The following is a 16,476-nucleotide window of genomic DNA, read 5'->3' on the forward strand; positions in this document are numbered from 1 at the left end:
ATATACAGACGGTCTAAAGTTATTGTCTTGCACAGGATAGATTATATAAGTTACACGCTACCCTATCCTAAATTTGTTTTAACACTAATTTATACACTAATTACATTCATAAAAGAACATGCATCATCCTTTCATTTTATCTCTAGTTTCTTGGATAAAAACGTTTTAGTCGACTCACGTGAACTGTGTCAAAATAACACCGGTTCCCTTTCTTGATTTCTATTTCATAGTTCACTTCGGAAAGCCTGGATATCACCTTATACGGGCCGTTCCACCTATGTAGTAACTTGGTAGTCCTTCCCTTCTTGCGAGCTGGTGTCCATATCATGACTAGATCATCGGGTTCATACTCTACGAAACGGTGCTTCTGGTCGTACCGATCCTTCTGTTTCTGTTGACTTCTTTCCACTATTTTTATTACATCTCTGCGACACTGGTGAACTCTTTTGCAGAACTTCCTCCGCCTTCACGTCACTACTTACATTTTTGCGTAGAGTTACATCAACAGGTAGTCGAGCTTCCATTCCAAACAGCATATAGTAAGGACTATGTTTTATGGTTTCCTGACGACTTGTGTTGTAGCTGAAACATGTGAGATTTACGTAAAGATCCCAGTCTCTCTGATTAGACCCTGTATAATAAGATAACATCTGAGCCAGTGTGCCGTTGAAATGTTCTACTAAGCCATTGCACGCTGGATGATAAGCTGTTGTGAATAACGTGCGGATTCCCAGTCCGTTTAAAATTTTACACACTAAGTTCGACCTAAAATTCTTTCCTCTGTCAGTAAGGATCTCGTTCGGACATCCAAACCTACAAATGATTCTGTTTGATCACAAATTTTCGCGGTCTCTTCTGCAGTAGCTGAGGGGGTCGCTTTTGCTTCAGCCCACTTTGTCGCATAATCCATCGCTACTATGATGTACTTATTTCCGTTGTCTGTCTTTGTAAACGGACCCAATACATCTATCCCAATTCTTTCAAAAGGATACCCCACCGGAATGGGTTGTAACATCCCTGCTGGAGATAATTTTGGTGTCTTTCGAGTTTGACAGTGTAAGCACGTTTTGACGTACTTCTCAGTATCCTTTATCATGTTCGGCCAATAGAACCGGCACTTCAATTTATGAAACGTCTTGGTGAAACCCAGATGTCCACCTGCCAAAGGGCTGTCATGACATTCATACAAAATTTCACTTCTGATGCTTTCAGGTACTACTAGCAGTTTCTTTTCTCCAATATGAGCAACATTACGTCTGTATAGCACTCCATCTTCCAGCATAAAACTCCTTGCCATTCTTCTTTCTGTCGCTGTAGACTCTTCCGGTTTTAACATTGTGTCCTTGATTCTTCTGCACTCCTCGTCCTCATCCTGTAATTTGGGTAGATCTGTCCAATTCAGCGCTAACATGGGTATTTCATTGGTCTTGTCTTCGTCTTCTGGCTTACAGTCCTCACAAGCATTCCTTGAAAGTGTGTCAGGAACTACATGTAGGCGTCCTTGTTTGTGCCTTATTTCATAGTCAAACTCCATGAGCTTCAGGGCCCATCTTGCCAGTCTTCCTGATGAGTCCCGGTTCTTGTGTAACCAGCACAAAGCATGGTGATCTACTACTATTGTAAAATTGCGCCCCCATAGAAACTGCCTAAAATGTTGTGTTGCCCACACAACACCAATACACTCTTTTTCAGTGACCGTATATTTTTTTCTCTGCTTCTGATAGCCTCCTAGATGCGTATGCTACAGGTAACGCATCCCCCTTTTCCTTTTGCATGATCACAGCACCTACTCCAATGTCGCTAGCGTCAGTGTGTAACTCAACAGGCAGTTTGGGATCGAAGTGTCGTAAGATCGGAGCTGTTGTTAGCTTCTCCTTTAGGGTTTGGAATGCTTCTTGTTGCTCTGTACCCCATATGAATGACTTATTCTTCTTGGTCAATTCAATTAAAGGTCTGGCTATCTTTGAGTAGTCAGGTACAAATTTACGGTAGTAGTTGGCAAGCCCCAGAAATGACCTGAGAGCCCTCAGTCTTCTAGGTGGTTCAAAATTCAGTATGTCTTTTATTTTTCCAGCATCGGGACTTACTCCTTTAGCACTGACTGTATGTCCTAGTACCTTAACTTCCTGATACCCAAAGGTACACTTAGATGGATTTAGTGTCATAGAGGCTTCCCTAAGCCTTTGGAGAACCTTTCTCAAATTTTCTATCAACTCCTTGAATGTTGGAGCCATAACTAATATATCGTCTAGATATAAAAGGCATGTACCCCATTTTAATCCTGCCAACACCTTGTCCATGCAGTTTTGAAAGGCTGCGGGACTCGTTTTGAGCCCAAATGGAGTAACTTCGTACTCCCATAAACCATCTGGGGTAACAAAAGCTGTTATATGCCTGTCCTTTTCTCTTATGGGCAGCTGCCAAAACCCAGACGTTAAGTCTAGCGTTACAAACCATTGACAACCATTTAAGTATGTTAGAATATCATCTATCAGTGGAAGAGGGTGTTGTATAGGATTCAGCTGGTCGTTCACTCGACGATAGTCAACACAAAATCTCCACTCTCCATTTTTCTTTTTTACCAAGACAACAGGTGATGCAAAAGCGCTTGTACTAGGACGTATTATGTTCTTGCTCAGCATCTCCTCAACTTGATCTCTCAGTATCTCCCTTTCTCTATGGGAGACTCGGTAGGGTGGTTGATGCACTGGAGTTCTGTTAGTAAGCTCTATCTTGTGCTCGCTTACGGTTGTTCTTCCAATTTGAGAGGGATCCCAGGAGAATCTGTCACTGTAGTCCGCCAACAGATCTAGCATAGTTTTCCTTTCTTCGGATGTCATCTGAGGGTTAAGATTCAACTTCTTTTCTTCAATACAACCCTCATCACCTCCACTCACAATATTCATTGCAATAGATTTATTTTCAATTGGAATTTCTTCAGCTTCATACACTTCTGCCAATAATTCTCCCTTGTTTATTCTTTTCACTTCTTCTGAAACATTTGATACCATGACGGCTTCTAGTGGCAATGATGTGGTGAGGCAGGGTGGTACTAAAATGGAAGTCTCCTTATACAGCCGGTTAGTTTGTGGTTCCATAATGCCTGTGTATGGTAAAGCACCTTCAAATTTGATTTTCAGCAGCTTTCGGCCTCTTGCGGGAATTTCAGTAGTGTCGGCACTCACAACTTTTACGCTACATTCTTCAAGATCCTCAAACTGGATCTGGTTTAGCCAGGTTGCATCTGGGGGTGGTCTCTGATACTTCGCATCCTTTTCTCGACAGGAAAATGGAGCAGATATAGTTCTTCCACTTACGTTGGTTAACCTCACCATTCTTTCGGCATAGCTTATGGTTGTTTTAAACTTAAGATGAAAATCATTTCCTAGAATGCAGCAACCTCCTAGTCCTCTGGCTACAAATACAGAAAAATCTAAAGACGCATCTGCCGATTTTCTATAGTTATGTCCGTTCTTCCAGTGATACATACAGGTTCATCTGTGGCCGTCTTCATATTTACTCCCTCTACTGGTTGGACTCTAGCACGGTGACTCACAAGATTTTCGTCCATACAACTGACACATGCGCCGGTTGTCAAATATAACTGGTCTTTCGTGTTGATCGACGAGGGCGTGAACTTCAAGAACCCCTAGAGTTCTAATCGATCCTGGATTGCTTGACACCCCTTGATGCCACGTAGCGGGTTTCTTCCGTTCTTCTGTCTGATAACGCTGATGAAAACCACCCTGAATCCATCTACTCCTCGGGGATCCGCTATATTGTCTCCATGTGTCTCTCCACTCTTCCTGTTCATGAGTTTCACATAATGTGGCTATCCTGCTACTTGGGATTTCACTTTCATTTGGGGAGTTTCTATTAGTAGGAACGCTAACTCCCTCCTCTAGCGTCCCCCTCTGTCGTTTCCCTGTCCTCTACCTAGATTTGATCTGCAGTTTATAGCAAAGTGTCCCACACGGTTACATTTGTAACAAATCACTCTACCGTCTGCTGTTCGTCCACGATTTGAACCCCGAAATGAACCACGACCCCTTTGGTTTTGACCTCCATAGTAGCCTACATCCCTCCGTTGAGTAGTGTGTTTTCTCCTCATTTTTCCTTTGTTCCATAAGACTCATACTAAACTTAGCGAATTCACTCATTAGGTTTTCAATTTTGTTCTCTAACGAGCTACTACTTGGTTGTGACGCCATGGGGTACGGTTATCGGTCCCGCTCCTCTGGTTATGGGTTCTGTCAAGAGTTGGTCGACCCTTTGGCCCGCTATAAATCTTGCAGTTTGTACTTTTCTTACGTTGGCTAAAACATTTTCCAAAGTTTCGTTGTTCATCATCATCACTTTTTCAAGTAATGATGGTTTCAAGCCCCTTAGAACATGCTTGATTTTGCTTCTTTCAGCCATATTGGGGTCTAATTTGTTACACAGATTTAGTACATCCTGGATATAGGCCTCAACCTGCTCGTCCTCTCCTTGCATCCTAAGTCTTAGTTTAAATTCCAATTGCTCCTCCCAAGCAATTGACTGGAATGCTTCTTTCATCTTTCGCTTTACAATATCCCAAGTCAAGTTATTTTCTTCTGCCTGTTCTAAATTTTCATACCACTTTAGGGCTGCCCCCTCCAGATAACAAGGGATAACCACTAACTTCTTTGCTTCGTCCCAACCGTTAGCTCTCGCTACTCTCTCATAGGCTTGCAAATACTCCTCTACATTCTCTTCTGGGCTACCACGAAACTTTGGGGGAGTAATAATAGGTCCTCTAGCTTCAGCCATGGCTACTACTCTATTTCTTAATGGCTCTATTTCTTCACTACTCTCTTGCACCGACCGATACTCTTGCTCGTTTACCCTCAACTCTTCGAAGCTGTCGTCTAAAGATTCCTCAAGAAGAGGGCTTAATTCAGTCTTCTGAGCTAAGTTTTCAAACTCAGAAACTGGGGAACTACTCTGCGACTGTGAATCCTGCCTGCTTCTACTCCTCGTCACTACACTAAAGTGAACTGGGGTCCCGTTCATAAGCAGTAAGTAAAGTATATCTCTCACTAGCTACAACTATTACCGTTCACTGTCACACTTATAACTAATAAGACACAATAATAATAATCCACAACAGTATTTTTCTCACAGTTCACTGATCACATTATCTAAAACAATTAGAACCTTGCTAAAACACTAATAAATTTTTACAATAACATCCAAATTCATACTAAACTATAATCCCGTCACATTAATCACGTACAAATAATTAGTATACAATCACTGATTATTGCAGCAATCTATTTAAATAATCACTTCATTACTATAATATATTCACTTCACACTTCACACGTCCCTTAGATCTTCTTTCACCAACATTACATCAGACCAACAATCCAACAGTTCTTCTCCAAATTGTTTAGCTTCAAATATGGAAAAATTAAACCGGCGGCTTACGACAGACAGAAATATCAATTGAATGCTTTTTATAAAATAACAAGTACTGAACTAGGTATTAAATAATAACTAAAACATACTTAAATTAGCATCACTTACGGGTTACCACTTGATATTATACTAATTTCCAGAATACTCAACAAAAGGACTCAAATTATTATTATTATTTTTTTTTTTTCACTTAAAATCTTACTACAATTTTTCAAAGTCAAGTCCGTCTCAGGCTATCACGCCTCAGGACTACCCGGCGCCTCCACCAAAATTTGTCACGTACTGTGTGATCAAGTTATTTCTACTATAACTCACCCTGTTAGTCCTTGGGGCTGCTCCATACACTCTTCTTAAAACAACATCATTTATTCATCACATTCTACCACCTAAACCTATCTAACCGTCCGTAGCATCGCCGCCGCTCGTGCCGCGCCACCGCACGTCCCCGGTCTGCTCTCACCACACGCAATGTCTCTACCCATAGACGACACCTCCTCGACTGAACAACATCAGGTGCGCCGTGTTGACCTCTCCCTCTCCACATCAGACGGCGGGAAAAGGGCCCCGTCGTCACAATATAGACTTTAAAATTTGATATTTACTATTTCTTCTTAGGAGAGACAATTGTTTTTAATTACAAGTACGTGCAAAAGGATACGGACAAAGAGTCTCACTTGCGGAAATTTTGATATCCATAAAACAAAAATGTCTTCCTATTTACATACAAATGAGGTAAGATACACTAGGGTTGACAAAATTAGTTAAAAATATATAGAAAAATATTTTTATGGACAATACAAGCTGAACTAAACAGGCTTAACTATATTTTGTATTTTAATTTTATTGTATCTTTTCGAATTACCTTGAAAAATACCCCAAATACAACTTAATTAATTAATTGTTAGCTATCCCGTTGTACAACTATAATTGGCACTGGAAATTATAGTAGTAATCTCACTTTTTTTCTTGTTACAATCTCTTCTTTTCTCTATGACTTCTCTATTACTTTGAGACTAAACATTGACTTCTACTTGGGGGTGCCCTAGCTCAACCTAATATCATCTATTGTCTTTGTTGCAGGGTGTCAAGTCTTCCTTTTCTGATCCAATTCTCTCTCTTACACATGTTGCTTAATCTCCAGTTTTGTACCGCACAGCAGCGAAAATAGGAAAAGTTCTATTAAAATATATTGAAAAGATAAATACCATATCACATACATCTAATAATATGTTTTCTACAATGCATACTATTGCAAATGTGCACTTTTACTTCCTGTGTCAATAGGAACATAAACAATAACAGCTCGTGTTTTTCATTTCTTATAATATCGCCTGTATACAATACAATGCTCTAGGTGTTCTTAACTTGTCAAATACCTGAAAGTCGCTCAAAATTATAGCCTAAGGATGTTTACTAATTTAAAAGATTATTAATAAATATAATGAAAAAAATTACTTTTCTGTAAGATGAGACAAATTTTTTCTGTTATATAATACAAAAGGATGTCTCAACATAAGGAAAAATTTCAGATAAATAAAAGGCGTAATTATATCAATAATTTATGTCAGCTAAAAGTCCAATTTCACATTTAATTTGCTGGAATTTTTAAAGATAAAATAAAAATTACTATATAAATAAACTACCAACACATTTTTTCAAGCGGGAAATGTATAATCATACATTTACATATGATGAATTTACTTTTGAGTTTTACTTTTAATTTTTTATCAATATAAATATAATTTTCACAGTTTATATATAAAGGTTACTTGTATGGTATGTGCAATATTGTGATCTATTTAAATTAATGTATCGCTAACGGTTAAGAAAGAGGAGAAGGAAATCCCCATCTATGAGTTTGAAAATAATTATAGACATCTAAACTGAAGATCGTGACTGTACATAACATCAACCTAGTTTAAACGATTCCTTTTAATCTATAACAAGTTGTTTTTACATATTTAAGGAAATCAAACTGACATTGAAGTCATTTTTGTACCTGGATTGGAATAAGAAAATAGAATTGTATTGAGAACACCTCTCAACCCGTAGGAAGTTTTCACCACATTAGCAAGAAATGCTGACCACGAATTCATTTCACACAGCACCGCTCTCCGACGCGTTCCCGCATTTCATGTTGAATGTCGTTTCACATTACAGACCAGTTGAATCGTATAACTTATCCTCATTGTATGGAAGCGAATTTTATATTATTCGTTACTATGCGGCTCGTTGTTTTTTAAATTAAGTTATAATAATAATAATTAAAGGAAACAATAGGTTTCCCTATTTTTTTCTTTCCCTGGTTTCATATTAACATCCAGTATTATGACTTCAATGTTTTTAGATTTATACGCTGTCGAAATCAGTAAAAACATATACAGTCTAAAATGTATCAACTATTCTATTAGAATTATTAAATTATTGGATGAAAAAATATAACAAATTTTAAAACGAAATCTTACGTTATAAACCAGGTGTTCGGGTTTACATTTATTAACTGAAGAGGTTTATCCACTTCAAGCCCAACAAAGTTCAAGAATTGAAATGTATTATCAATGTTTTGCCGTCTTACTTAATCACAAAGAATATTTTCTTGCCTGATTGACTCTATAATTTAAATTTTCTGATAGAGTAAATTGGCCAGTTTGCAGTTTGAATGTTATCATGAACTTTATCTTTTAATGGGCCCCCAATATTCATTATTCCAGTAGGAAATAAGAAAACCGTCTATAATTTCATATATTGTGGTAAAAGTTATTTGGCTGGAATATTGTCATATAACAAGGTTATGGATTATGTATTGTGTAACGAATAAGTATCCGAGTATTAATTGATTACTTTTACCTCTGATAAAAAAAAATTATTTTGTACCCATCATTGTTTTTTTTATCATTGTTCTTTTATGGCTGTACATCTGTTAGGAGTTCAGTTTGCCATTATAAAATATTATAGCACACAAAATTAAAGTTATTATTTTTTTTATTCTTGGATTATCGTTTAAAATAATATTTTACCGAATATTTCTTTATTTTGCTTAGGTGCTCTTCATTGCTGGCTGATTTGAATAATCATTATTTAAATACGCATCATCCACATTATTTAAGAACATTGAATAAACGACTAAATTACTAAAGTGTTTAATATTTATTTAGCTAATTCAGTAATATTTTTTTTCAATTATATTAACAATATTCAATAAATATTAATTTAAAATAGTTTGGGAGGCCATTAAAAACCAAAATTAATTAAATATTTCCTTCGTATATTCCGAGTAATTATCAATTTCACATCTTATTGGATTCTAACAATTGTTATATAGGTTTTTTAAAAAAATATTAAAACGGAAATTATATCGTTGCAAGTTAAATTGCAAGTATATCCTCATCGTAGAATGCATCAAATGTAATGAACTAAACTCAATCAATCAAGAACATGACTATAAATTTTTCATTTTATAACAAAAATATAAAATAATCATACGGTCATTAAAATAATCAATTTAATTAATTGCTGTCAGCAGTAGCGGAAAATACAATATGGTCGACCGCTATGACTGATCTGTTGGATTATTGATTACCTGACTTTGTTAAATAGACACTTTGATTGATAGCTGTTCTAGAACATATTACTGAAACTAGTAATTTTTTTTTAATTATGCTAAATGAAAAGTGTGCCAATTTATTACGGTATTACATAGTAAATATAAGTAGCCTGGAACAAATTAAAAGACATTACATTTCTAAAACATGGTAAAATTTTTAATTTTATTTTCCGGCATCGTATATTCGTAAAATTGTAATAATACTTTTTAGTAACAAATAGCAGACGCTGCCAAGCTTAGAACTCTCTATAATAAGTATTTGTGGAATTAAGTATAAATAATAGTAGGAGTGTAGCGCACAGCGTTTAATGTAATCATTAACAAATAAAGAGTAAGCTCAGGCTTGTCGAAGAAGAGAATTAATCATTGTGTGAAATACAAGATTTTAATAACAGGTTTACATGTAATTTAAAGATTACTCGCTTACGTGTTACGAAAAATTCATATTTAAATTTAATCCACTTTCAATCCATTGCGTAAAGTCTCAAAGTTGTAATCTCAAAAGTGTTTGTTAATTGAATGTGGGCAACGGCTTGTAAGTGAAATCAATAATTTAGGGGTTTCCGGTTTATAATTGTAAAAATGCACTTTTTACGTGAGGGGAAATAAAAAAGACTCATTACTCATTAGCCATAGTAGCATTCATGTATTTACCCGAAATTATTTCTAAAACGTAACCCAACATAATGTTAGTAGCATTGCGCCAATAGTAGGGAGATCAAACTCTTACACAAATACAGGTGTCTTGATAAGTTTGAATTTGAAAAAAATGGTTTTCAAATTCGCAATAGTGACAAACTGTACACTGTGATGTATTTAGGTACTTGTGGTAATCATATATTTTAACTATATTTAGCACTTAACACACATTTCAATATACTACTTGCATGATGACTTTTACATCAAATTAAACTAAAAGTAAAAAAAACGAAACACTTCAGTTATATGATAATACTAACAAATATTTTAATGAAACATACTTTTATGAATATACAGGGCATCTAAATGAAAAGCCTGTGCAAAGTATACCTGTGCATAAACGAGTATCATCGCATTTGGCCTTTAGTAATTTGCTATTTTGCAACATATTGAGAAATTTTAAATTACATAATATAGGATATAGCTTTATGTAGACAATTAGTTTTTGGGTTCATTTAACTGTCAGTGTGCATTTTAATCAAGAAAGTTAAATATAGGTTAGTCAAAGTAAAATATCCACAGAGAATTTGCTAACATTGCTTGCTGTTGTCATGTTAAATAAAACTACGATTTGTCGTTATATTACATGAAATTATAAAAAGAACATTTTATAAATATATAACGTAACAAACAATATCAAAAACAATCATTATTTTTAGGTTGACAGACAATGTTAAGAAAAGTAACAAAATGTTTACAGTACGTGACATAAGAAAAATTATATGAGAGTATTTTAAAATACCAAAGATTTAACCCCCTTTTTACGAGGAATGAATTCACGTAATTTAAGGTATTAGAATTTAACATATATTCTATAATTAAAAAAAAATGTATAATATCATTTATACGCTGTCCTTGTTATAAGGTGAAATGTTAGAATTATTTTAACTATTGCAATTACTGCTTTTATGGCAAATAACATTGGATTTTTTTATTTTTAAGAATAATCATTTTGTTAATTAACTTTATTCCACTATATTAAGTATCTCAGTTATAAGTTATTAGCTGTTAGATGTTGGAATTTCAGAAGACTTACATTCCATAGTGTAAAAAGTAATAATAATAATACATTTTCTCAAATACTGAGAAGTAAATAATATTTTTATTCGATGACATATTATTTGATCGAATTTATAATTGGATTTAATTATTTAATCATTAATTAATAAATTTAATTAAATAACTAATCGAATTAATTTATTAATCGGAACACTGTTGCTTTAAAAGTGAGTGTAAAAACCCGTCCGTAGTTAATTTAAATAATTAGCTAGTACGCTTTAAATTTGTAAGTACAGATTTTGATAACAATATTTATTAAACTATATTACCATAAAATGGATTCTGCACTTCCGAAAAATATATATTACAAATAAAAACTATAAAAGAATAATGAGGTCTATTCTTCTTACGAATAATAAACTATCTTAATATGTAAGATGTTTTAATGGAAAGCAGCCCTTCATAAGTTAGTCAGCCGCCAAGAATTGTCTGTATTTATATTGAAGGAAGGCTTTGCATACATAAGCAGTCTTAACATTGTTTAACATGAAACCTTCACTTATGCCATTTAAAATTTGATAAACTTTTAACTCTTGTAATCCTTTCTACTTTTAAAATACATACGTACTAAAACATGTATCAATCTTCCTCGTACAAAGGTAACTTTTAAAATTATATCAAGTTTATACACAAATTATACTTTTTAAATTGATAAATTTTTATTTTCAGATTCTATGCATACCACTTAAAGTTTACTTTAAAGAAAAATTTAACTATCTGAGGGTGTTCAGAGCAAATACTAAAGCGTCATTTTGGCCACCATGTGTCACATCTACTAAAATATTTACCCACCAGTTGCAATAGAGATCAAAAGTCACGAAACACTAAAGCAGTCAAACATTCGTTGCGTCTAGAACGTGAAAATCTCACTCTATATTACATATATTCTTGGAAATTTAAATACAATTAGTTTTTTTGTACAAGGTTTCAAAATATATTTTATGAGCATATTTGTCCTCTAACTAAAAATGAAATTACTCCTCTTATATACATGTAACAGGTTGTTTTCATCAAAATCTGCATATTTCCATCATCCGCATAATAGAATTTTAAGGTACTTTTTGCACTTTCTAGAATAATGGCAACTAGGAAACTAATATATGTATATATATAATATTATATTTTATATATGTATATATGTAATTTTTTTTTAATTATATTGAAACTTAGTACCAGCGGAGCAAGTACCTACCTTATGTAGGATTCAATTGTTTATTTGATAAATTAAAATAAGGCTATTGCCATTTATACAAATGTACATATATGTACATATACATATATATATATATATATATATATATATACATATATGTACATATAATATATACACACACGTTTGTGCATTTTAAATGCAAAAGAAAAACTGTAATTTATATTAAGAATAATTTTTTATAAATTTTTTTGTGATTTTTAAGGTTTCGAGATTGCGGATCTAAAAATTTTTGCCTACCACATAACTTTGGGGAGATAACACGCGTTTATGAACATTATCAATGAATTTTTACAGGCAAATTTACAACAAAAAGAGCATTTGTACAAGAGTTATATGTAAATTCGTTACCAGGGCTCAAACCAATAAACGGCCATTAGTATTTTGTAAATGATTATCCCAGGTATTTCAGAATTGAAAGTCACTTAAAAATAACGAGCTATTTCAAATTACATTTATTCTTACCTATTTTCGATAATTGGGAATGCTTCAATATGGCGAAAGTTTTATGATTTAAACAAGTATACAAAATAATGTCTAATTATCTTAAATCAATCAAGCCTGCGTTTTCCAAATAGAATGATACACTTTTAAAATTCCTGTAGGGTTTCTAAACCTGTGACCGTATTTCAGGTATGTGAATACAGTATGACAATTTTAAGATAGATCTTACCATTATTGTTGAGGAAATTAAATATCTAATCCTAATGATACATCTATAGTTTGATATTTTTAGATAAATACCACTTGTGATCCACGTTTTTTTCTGACTAAGCTGGTAGAGATATTTTATCAAAGTTTTGTAAAAGTTAAAGTTTTAAACCCAGTTTTTAGAAATCCTATATTCCTAAAAACAAAAGTAAGATACAGGTAGGTAACGCTGAGTATCTGTTAGATGTGCAATGTTCTCTTTTTACGGTTCTTATCTGGTCAGTTTTAGGAATATTGTACAAGGTTATGGAAAGTGGTACAATCCTAATTATACCTAATAATACCTAAGGAATACCTAATCCTGGTAATTCCTAATCACTTTGGAAAGTAGTACAGCACAAACCGTCCGCGATTTATCAAGATAAATATTGTGCGACTATCATGAACAAAGATAAAGACAGATCTGCTTAGTGACAGTTCTCTTTAAATTTTGAACTTCAAAATTGTTTATATGTTTTGAATATTGCTGAACCGACATAATTTAAATCGACCTCTGTAACGAACCCATCTGTAAGCTATTCGGCTAAGGAGGTTAAACCGTCCATGAATTGTACGGGTGCAAGGTACACACCTTACGGTTTTATTTCATAGTTATTATTAGGAAAATATGATACTTTATTTCATTGGTTGCTTATTATTAATAAAAGTTTTTGTAATCTTTGTTTTTATATAGGTTATAAGATCTCATTTAAGTACGGTAAGTACAATTACACTATTAAAATAAATAATAAGAACATAAAATTATTTCAATTAACAATAAGGTAGTTCTGACAGTCATCCATTACAAGTAAGAAATAATCCCTGGTAACATTCCTCAAACATATCTAGATATGAACACAAAATGTGTTATGAACTTCTAGTTAATAGCTTTGGTTTTCTATGGATAAGGTAATAGTTAAATGAAAGTAACAAAACATTGTTAAAATCTGAAATTAGTACTAGCCGTTTCATGGATACATAAGAATAGGATTGATCGGAAACTTTCCGTTTATAAACAACATACCATAAATTTGATCGTTTTGATACATTTAAATAATAATTTTAAGTCTTTAAACATTTATAACAAAATTCCTAATGTTTTATACAATTAATACTAAAATAAAAGCTCTTTACCTTTATCTGTTTCGTATTATTATCTGCTCAGTTAACACACACTTTAAGTGTGAACAAAAGATAAGAGAGGTTATTGAAAGGAACATTACCTTCAGCAACAAAACCGTCCAGAGAAATTTAGACGATCAATAGCCTCTTTCCCGTCTCAACTTCCACAGTCATATAATGTTATGACAACTACCCGCCACTTGACTTTAGATAAAGTGTGACGTTTTCCAAGATAATCTATTACTTAAATTGTCAAAATAAATCTATTTTATATTATTGTATATTTAAGAGTGTATTTTTAGCATCTAGGCTCTAAGATTCGATTTAAACTCATAAATAAAGTAATATATTACAGATATATTAAATATTCATATCAGTACTTGTATTTTTTAGTTGTTTCAACGTTGAAATAATGTCACGGCAACGCGTTTTTTATTTGTCGTGGTTTCCTGATACTGAATAGCAGTAACACTACGTTACTCAATTAGTAACCTGATATCTCTCTAGGTGGATAAATATACTTACACAAATTTACAACTTATTTTACAATATTCAAGTTAGACTACATTGGTAAGCGAGGCAAACTTTAGTAATCAAAACCAATAAAGTGTATTTCTTAATATTAACATAACCGAATTATTATAAAAACATTAATATTTGGTTCTACATAAGAAACTTTTTACCGCAACAAAATACAAAATGTTATAATGACTTATAAATAAAATATGATAATAACTAAGCAAAATAGTAAAGCGTAATTTAAAAATTAATATCGATGTATATACTTTTTCGCATTAAAACCTTTTTATAAAACTGTTTAACATAAATTAAAATATTACATATACTTTTATTGTAAAATGTTCTTCGTTGAAGCTTTTTTATTGAAGATAGAGTGCCACAGTTATATGTAAGAAAATGTATAACAAAAACTTTTAAAAACTGAAATTTTACTCTTCGTTAGATGGATGGGGTATTATTAATGACAAAAAAGAACACAATAGAGAAAAAAGAGTACAAATATACCCGAAAGCTGCTTGAATTTCGGTCAAAGCGTTGTCACTGCACAGAATTTAAGACCCGAGCAGAAGCCATGAGTACGAGAATCACACAAACACAGGCTAAAGCGGGATAATAACAGCAAACCCAATATCGGCATTTTCTCGCGTATCGCGGCATGCCATCTGAAACAATGGGACAGGTAGGTGATGGTCAGGAGTGGGAAGGAGTGAAGGTAATCCGCTTCCGGCCCATATTCAGTTTAGTATCACAGATTGTGTACAGAATTTTATGATGGTTATCGTTTGTTTAGTTGTTAAAATGTTTTTATGTTTCCATGGTTAGTCCTCTTTTATAGTACGCATCCAAAGTAGCCTAATCCAAACCATAGGCTTTTTTAGCAGTTGTCTGCTAATTGTATGTATGAAGCCTAAATAAGTTTGCAATTAAACATATTTTCTTCATGGTGTATTGTGTTGGCATTATCCCATGTCATTTGATAATATTCTGACCAACAGTTTTGAGCAGTTTAATACTTTTAAACTAGCACTTAATTCCTACTTTCTTAATTTTTTTTCATTCACGCATTAGAAAATAATGTGATGTGTCAACTAAGTATTTCGTATTACGAGAAATGTTATACTATTTTTGAGTACTTTATGTGATTTTAAGTGGAGTCCGACTCCCATAAGAACGCAATGTTTAACTATATGTTGCATAACCTGAAAACTATTTAATATAGCTTATTGCTTTTGGTTTTATTTTGAAGATCATGTATTTTTCTAGTGCTCTAGGAGAGGTTTTTAGTTTTTTTCTTTTAATAAATAAATTATGAATTTTTGCAATTTTTGTGTTTAAAAATTTTAATATATAAATATTTTTAAATCAAATTAGGATAATTATATCCCAAAACCCTCTCCTAGGGCACTATTATTTTAGCAAAGGAATGTGTGTGAAAAAATGTAATTAAGATATCTTAATCGGTGTAGGTTTTAATGTAACATAGAGTTTTAAAAAATTTTAGTTTAGGTAAACAGCAAAAAACAATCAAAAATATGAAATAAATAAATTTTCCTTACTTTTAATAATGTCCAGCACAGTAACTAGGATTGTCTGGATCATCTTCTGCCTCATACAAGTCCTCTAACTTCCTTTTGGCAACATTTTCTTGACTGTCTAATTTTTTTTCCATATCGGAAATAGCTTTTTCAGCTTTGGAAACAATTTGTAGGCCTAAGTGTTCCATTAATTTTACTTTAGCTAAGTGTCCACTGTTTAGTTACAAAACAGCTTCAAATACACCAAATTTCAGGGTTTCAAAATTTACAAATGTTCTTTTAGGTATTTTACTCCAGATAACATTGTTCAAAGATTCATTGGGGTTTTGAGATTTATCTCTGAGAAATTTTTGCAACAGTTTTGGCTTGGCAAGATCCCTGAATATAGGTTTGATCCTTGAAGTATCACCTCAGGCAAATGGAAGTGCTTGGTGTGGTCATAGGTATCATTTTCACGGGTTGCTTTTACAAACTTGCACCAAGTGTCATCGGTTTTAGAGCAGAGTTCGTGTCTAGGAGTTTAATTGCTGGACAAAAGATGAAAATAAGTTGCCCATACATCTTGCTTCATGACAACCAGGTTTTAACTGTTCCTG

At 33.2% G+C, this 16,476-nt stretch overlaps 1 protein-coding gene across 1 annotated transcript; it reads right to left on the bottom strand.

Moving 5' to 3' along the window:
* Positions 1-344: 344 nt before the first annotated feature.
* LOC124373327 lies at positions 345-1,534 on the bottom strand. Its single transcript, XM_046831705.1, has 2 exons — positions 1,077-1,534; positions 345-582 (listed from the first exon to the last, which is right to left on the bottom strand). The coding sequence occupies exons 1-2, from the start codon at positions 1,532-1,534 to the stop codon at positions 345-347; spliced, it is 696 nt and encodes a 231-aa protein (XP_046687661.1).
* Between the last annotated feature and the right edge of the window lie 14,942 nt (positions 1,535-16,476).

This window comes from Homalodisca vitripennis, unplaced genomic scaffold (genome assembly GCF_021130785.1).
Source record: "Homalodisca vitripennis isolate AUS2020 unplaced genomic scaffold, UT_GWSS_2.1 ScUCBcl_5331;HRSCAF=12008, whole genome shotgun sequence".
NCBI lineage: Eukaryota > Metazoa > Arthropoda > Insecta > Hemiptera > Cicadellidae > Homalodisca > Homalodisca vitripennis.

Excerpts from the sequence above, each read along its gene's own strand:
- LOC124373327 (XM_046831705.1), bottom strand. The coding sequence starts at position 1,534 with ATGGAGTTTGACTATGAAATAAGGCACAAACAAGGACGCCTACATGTA. Across the intron at positions 583-1,076 it reads ATGATAAAGGATACTGAGAA|CTACAACACAAGTCGTCAGG; the intron begins GTACGTCAAAAC and ends CACATGTTTCAG.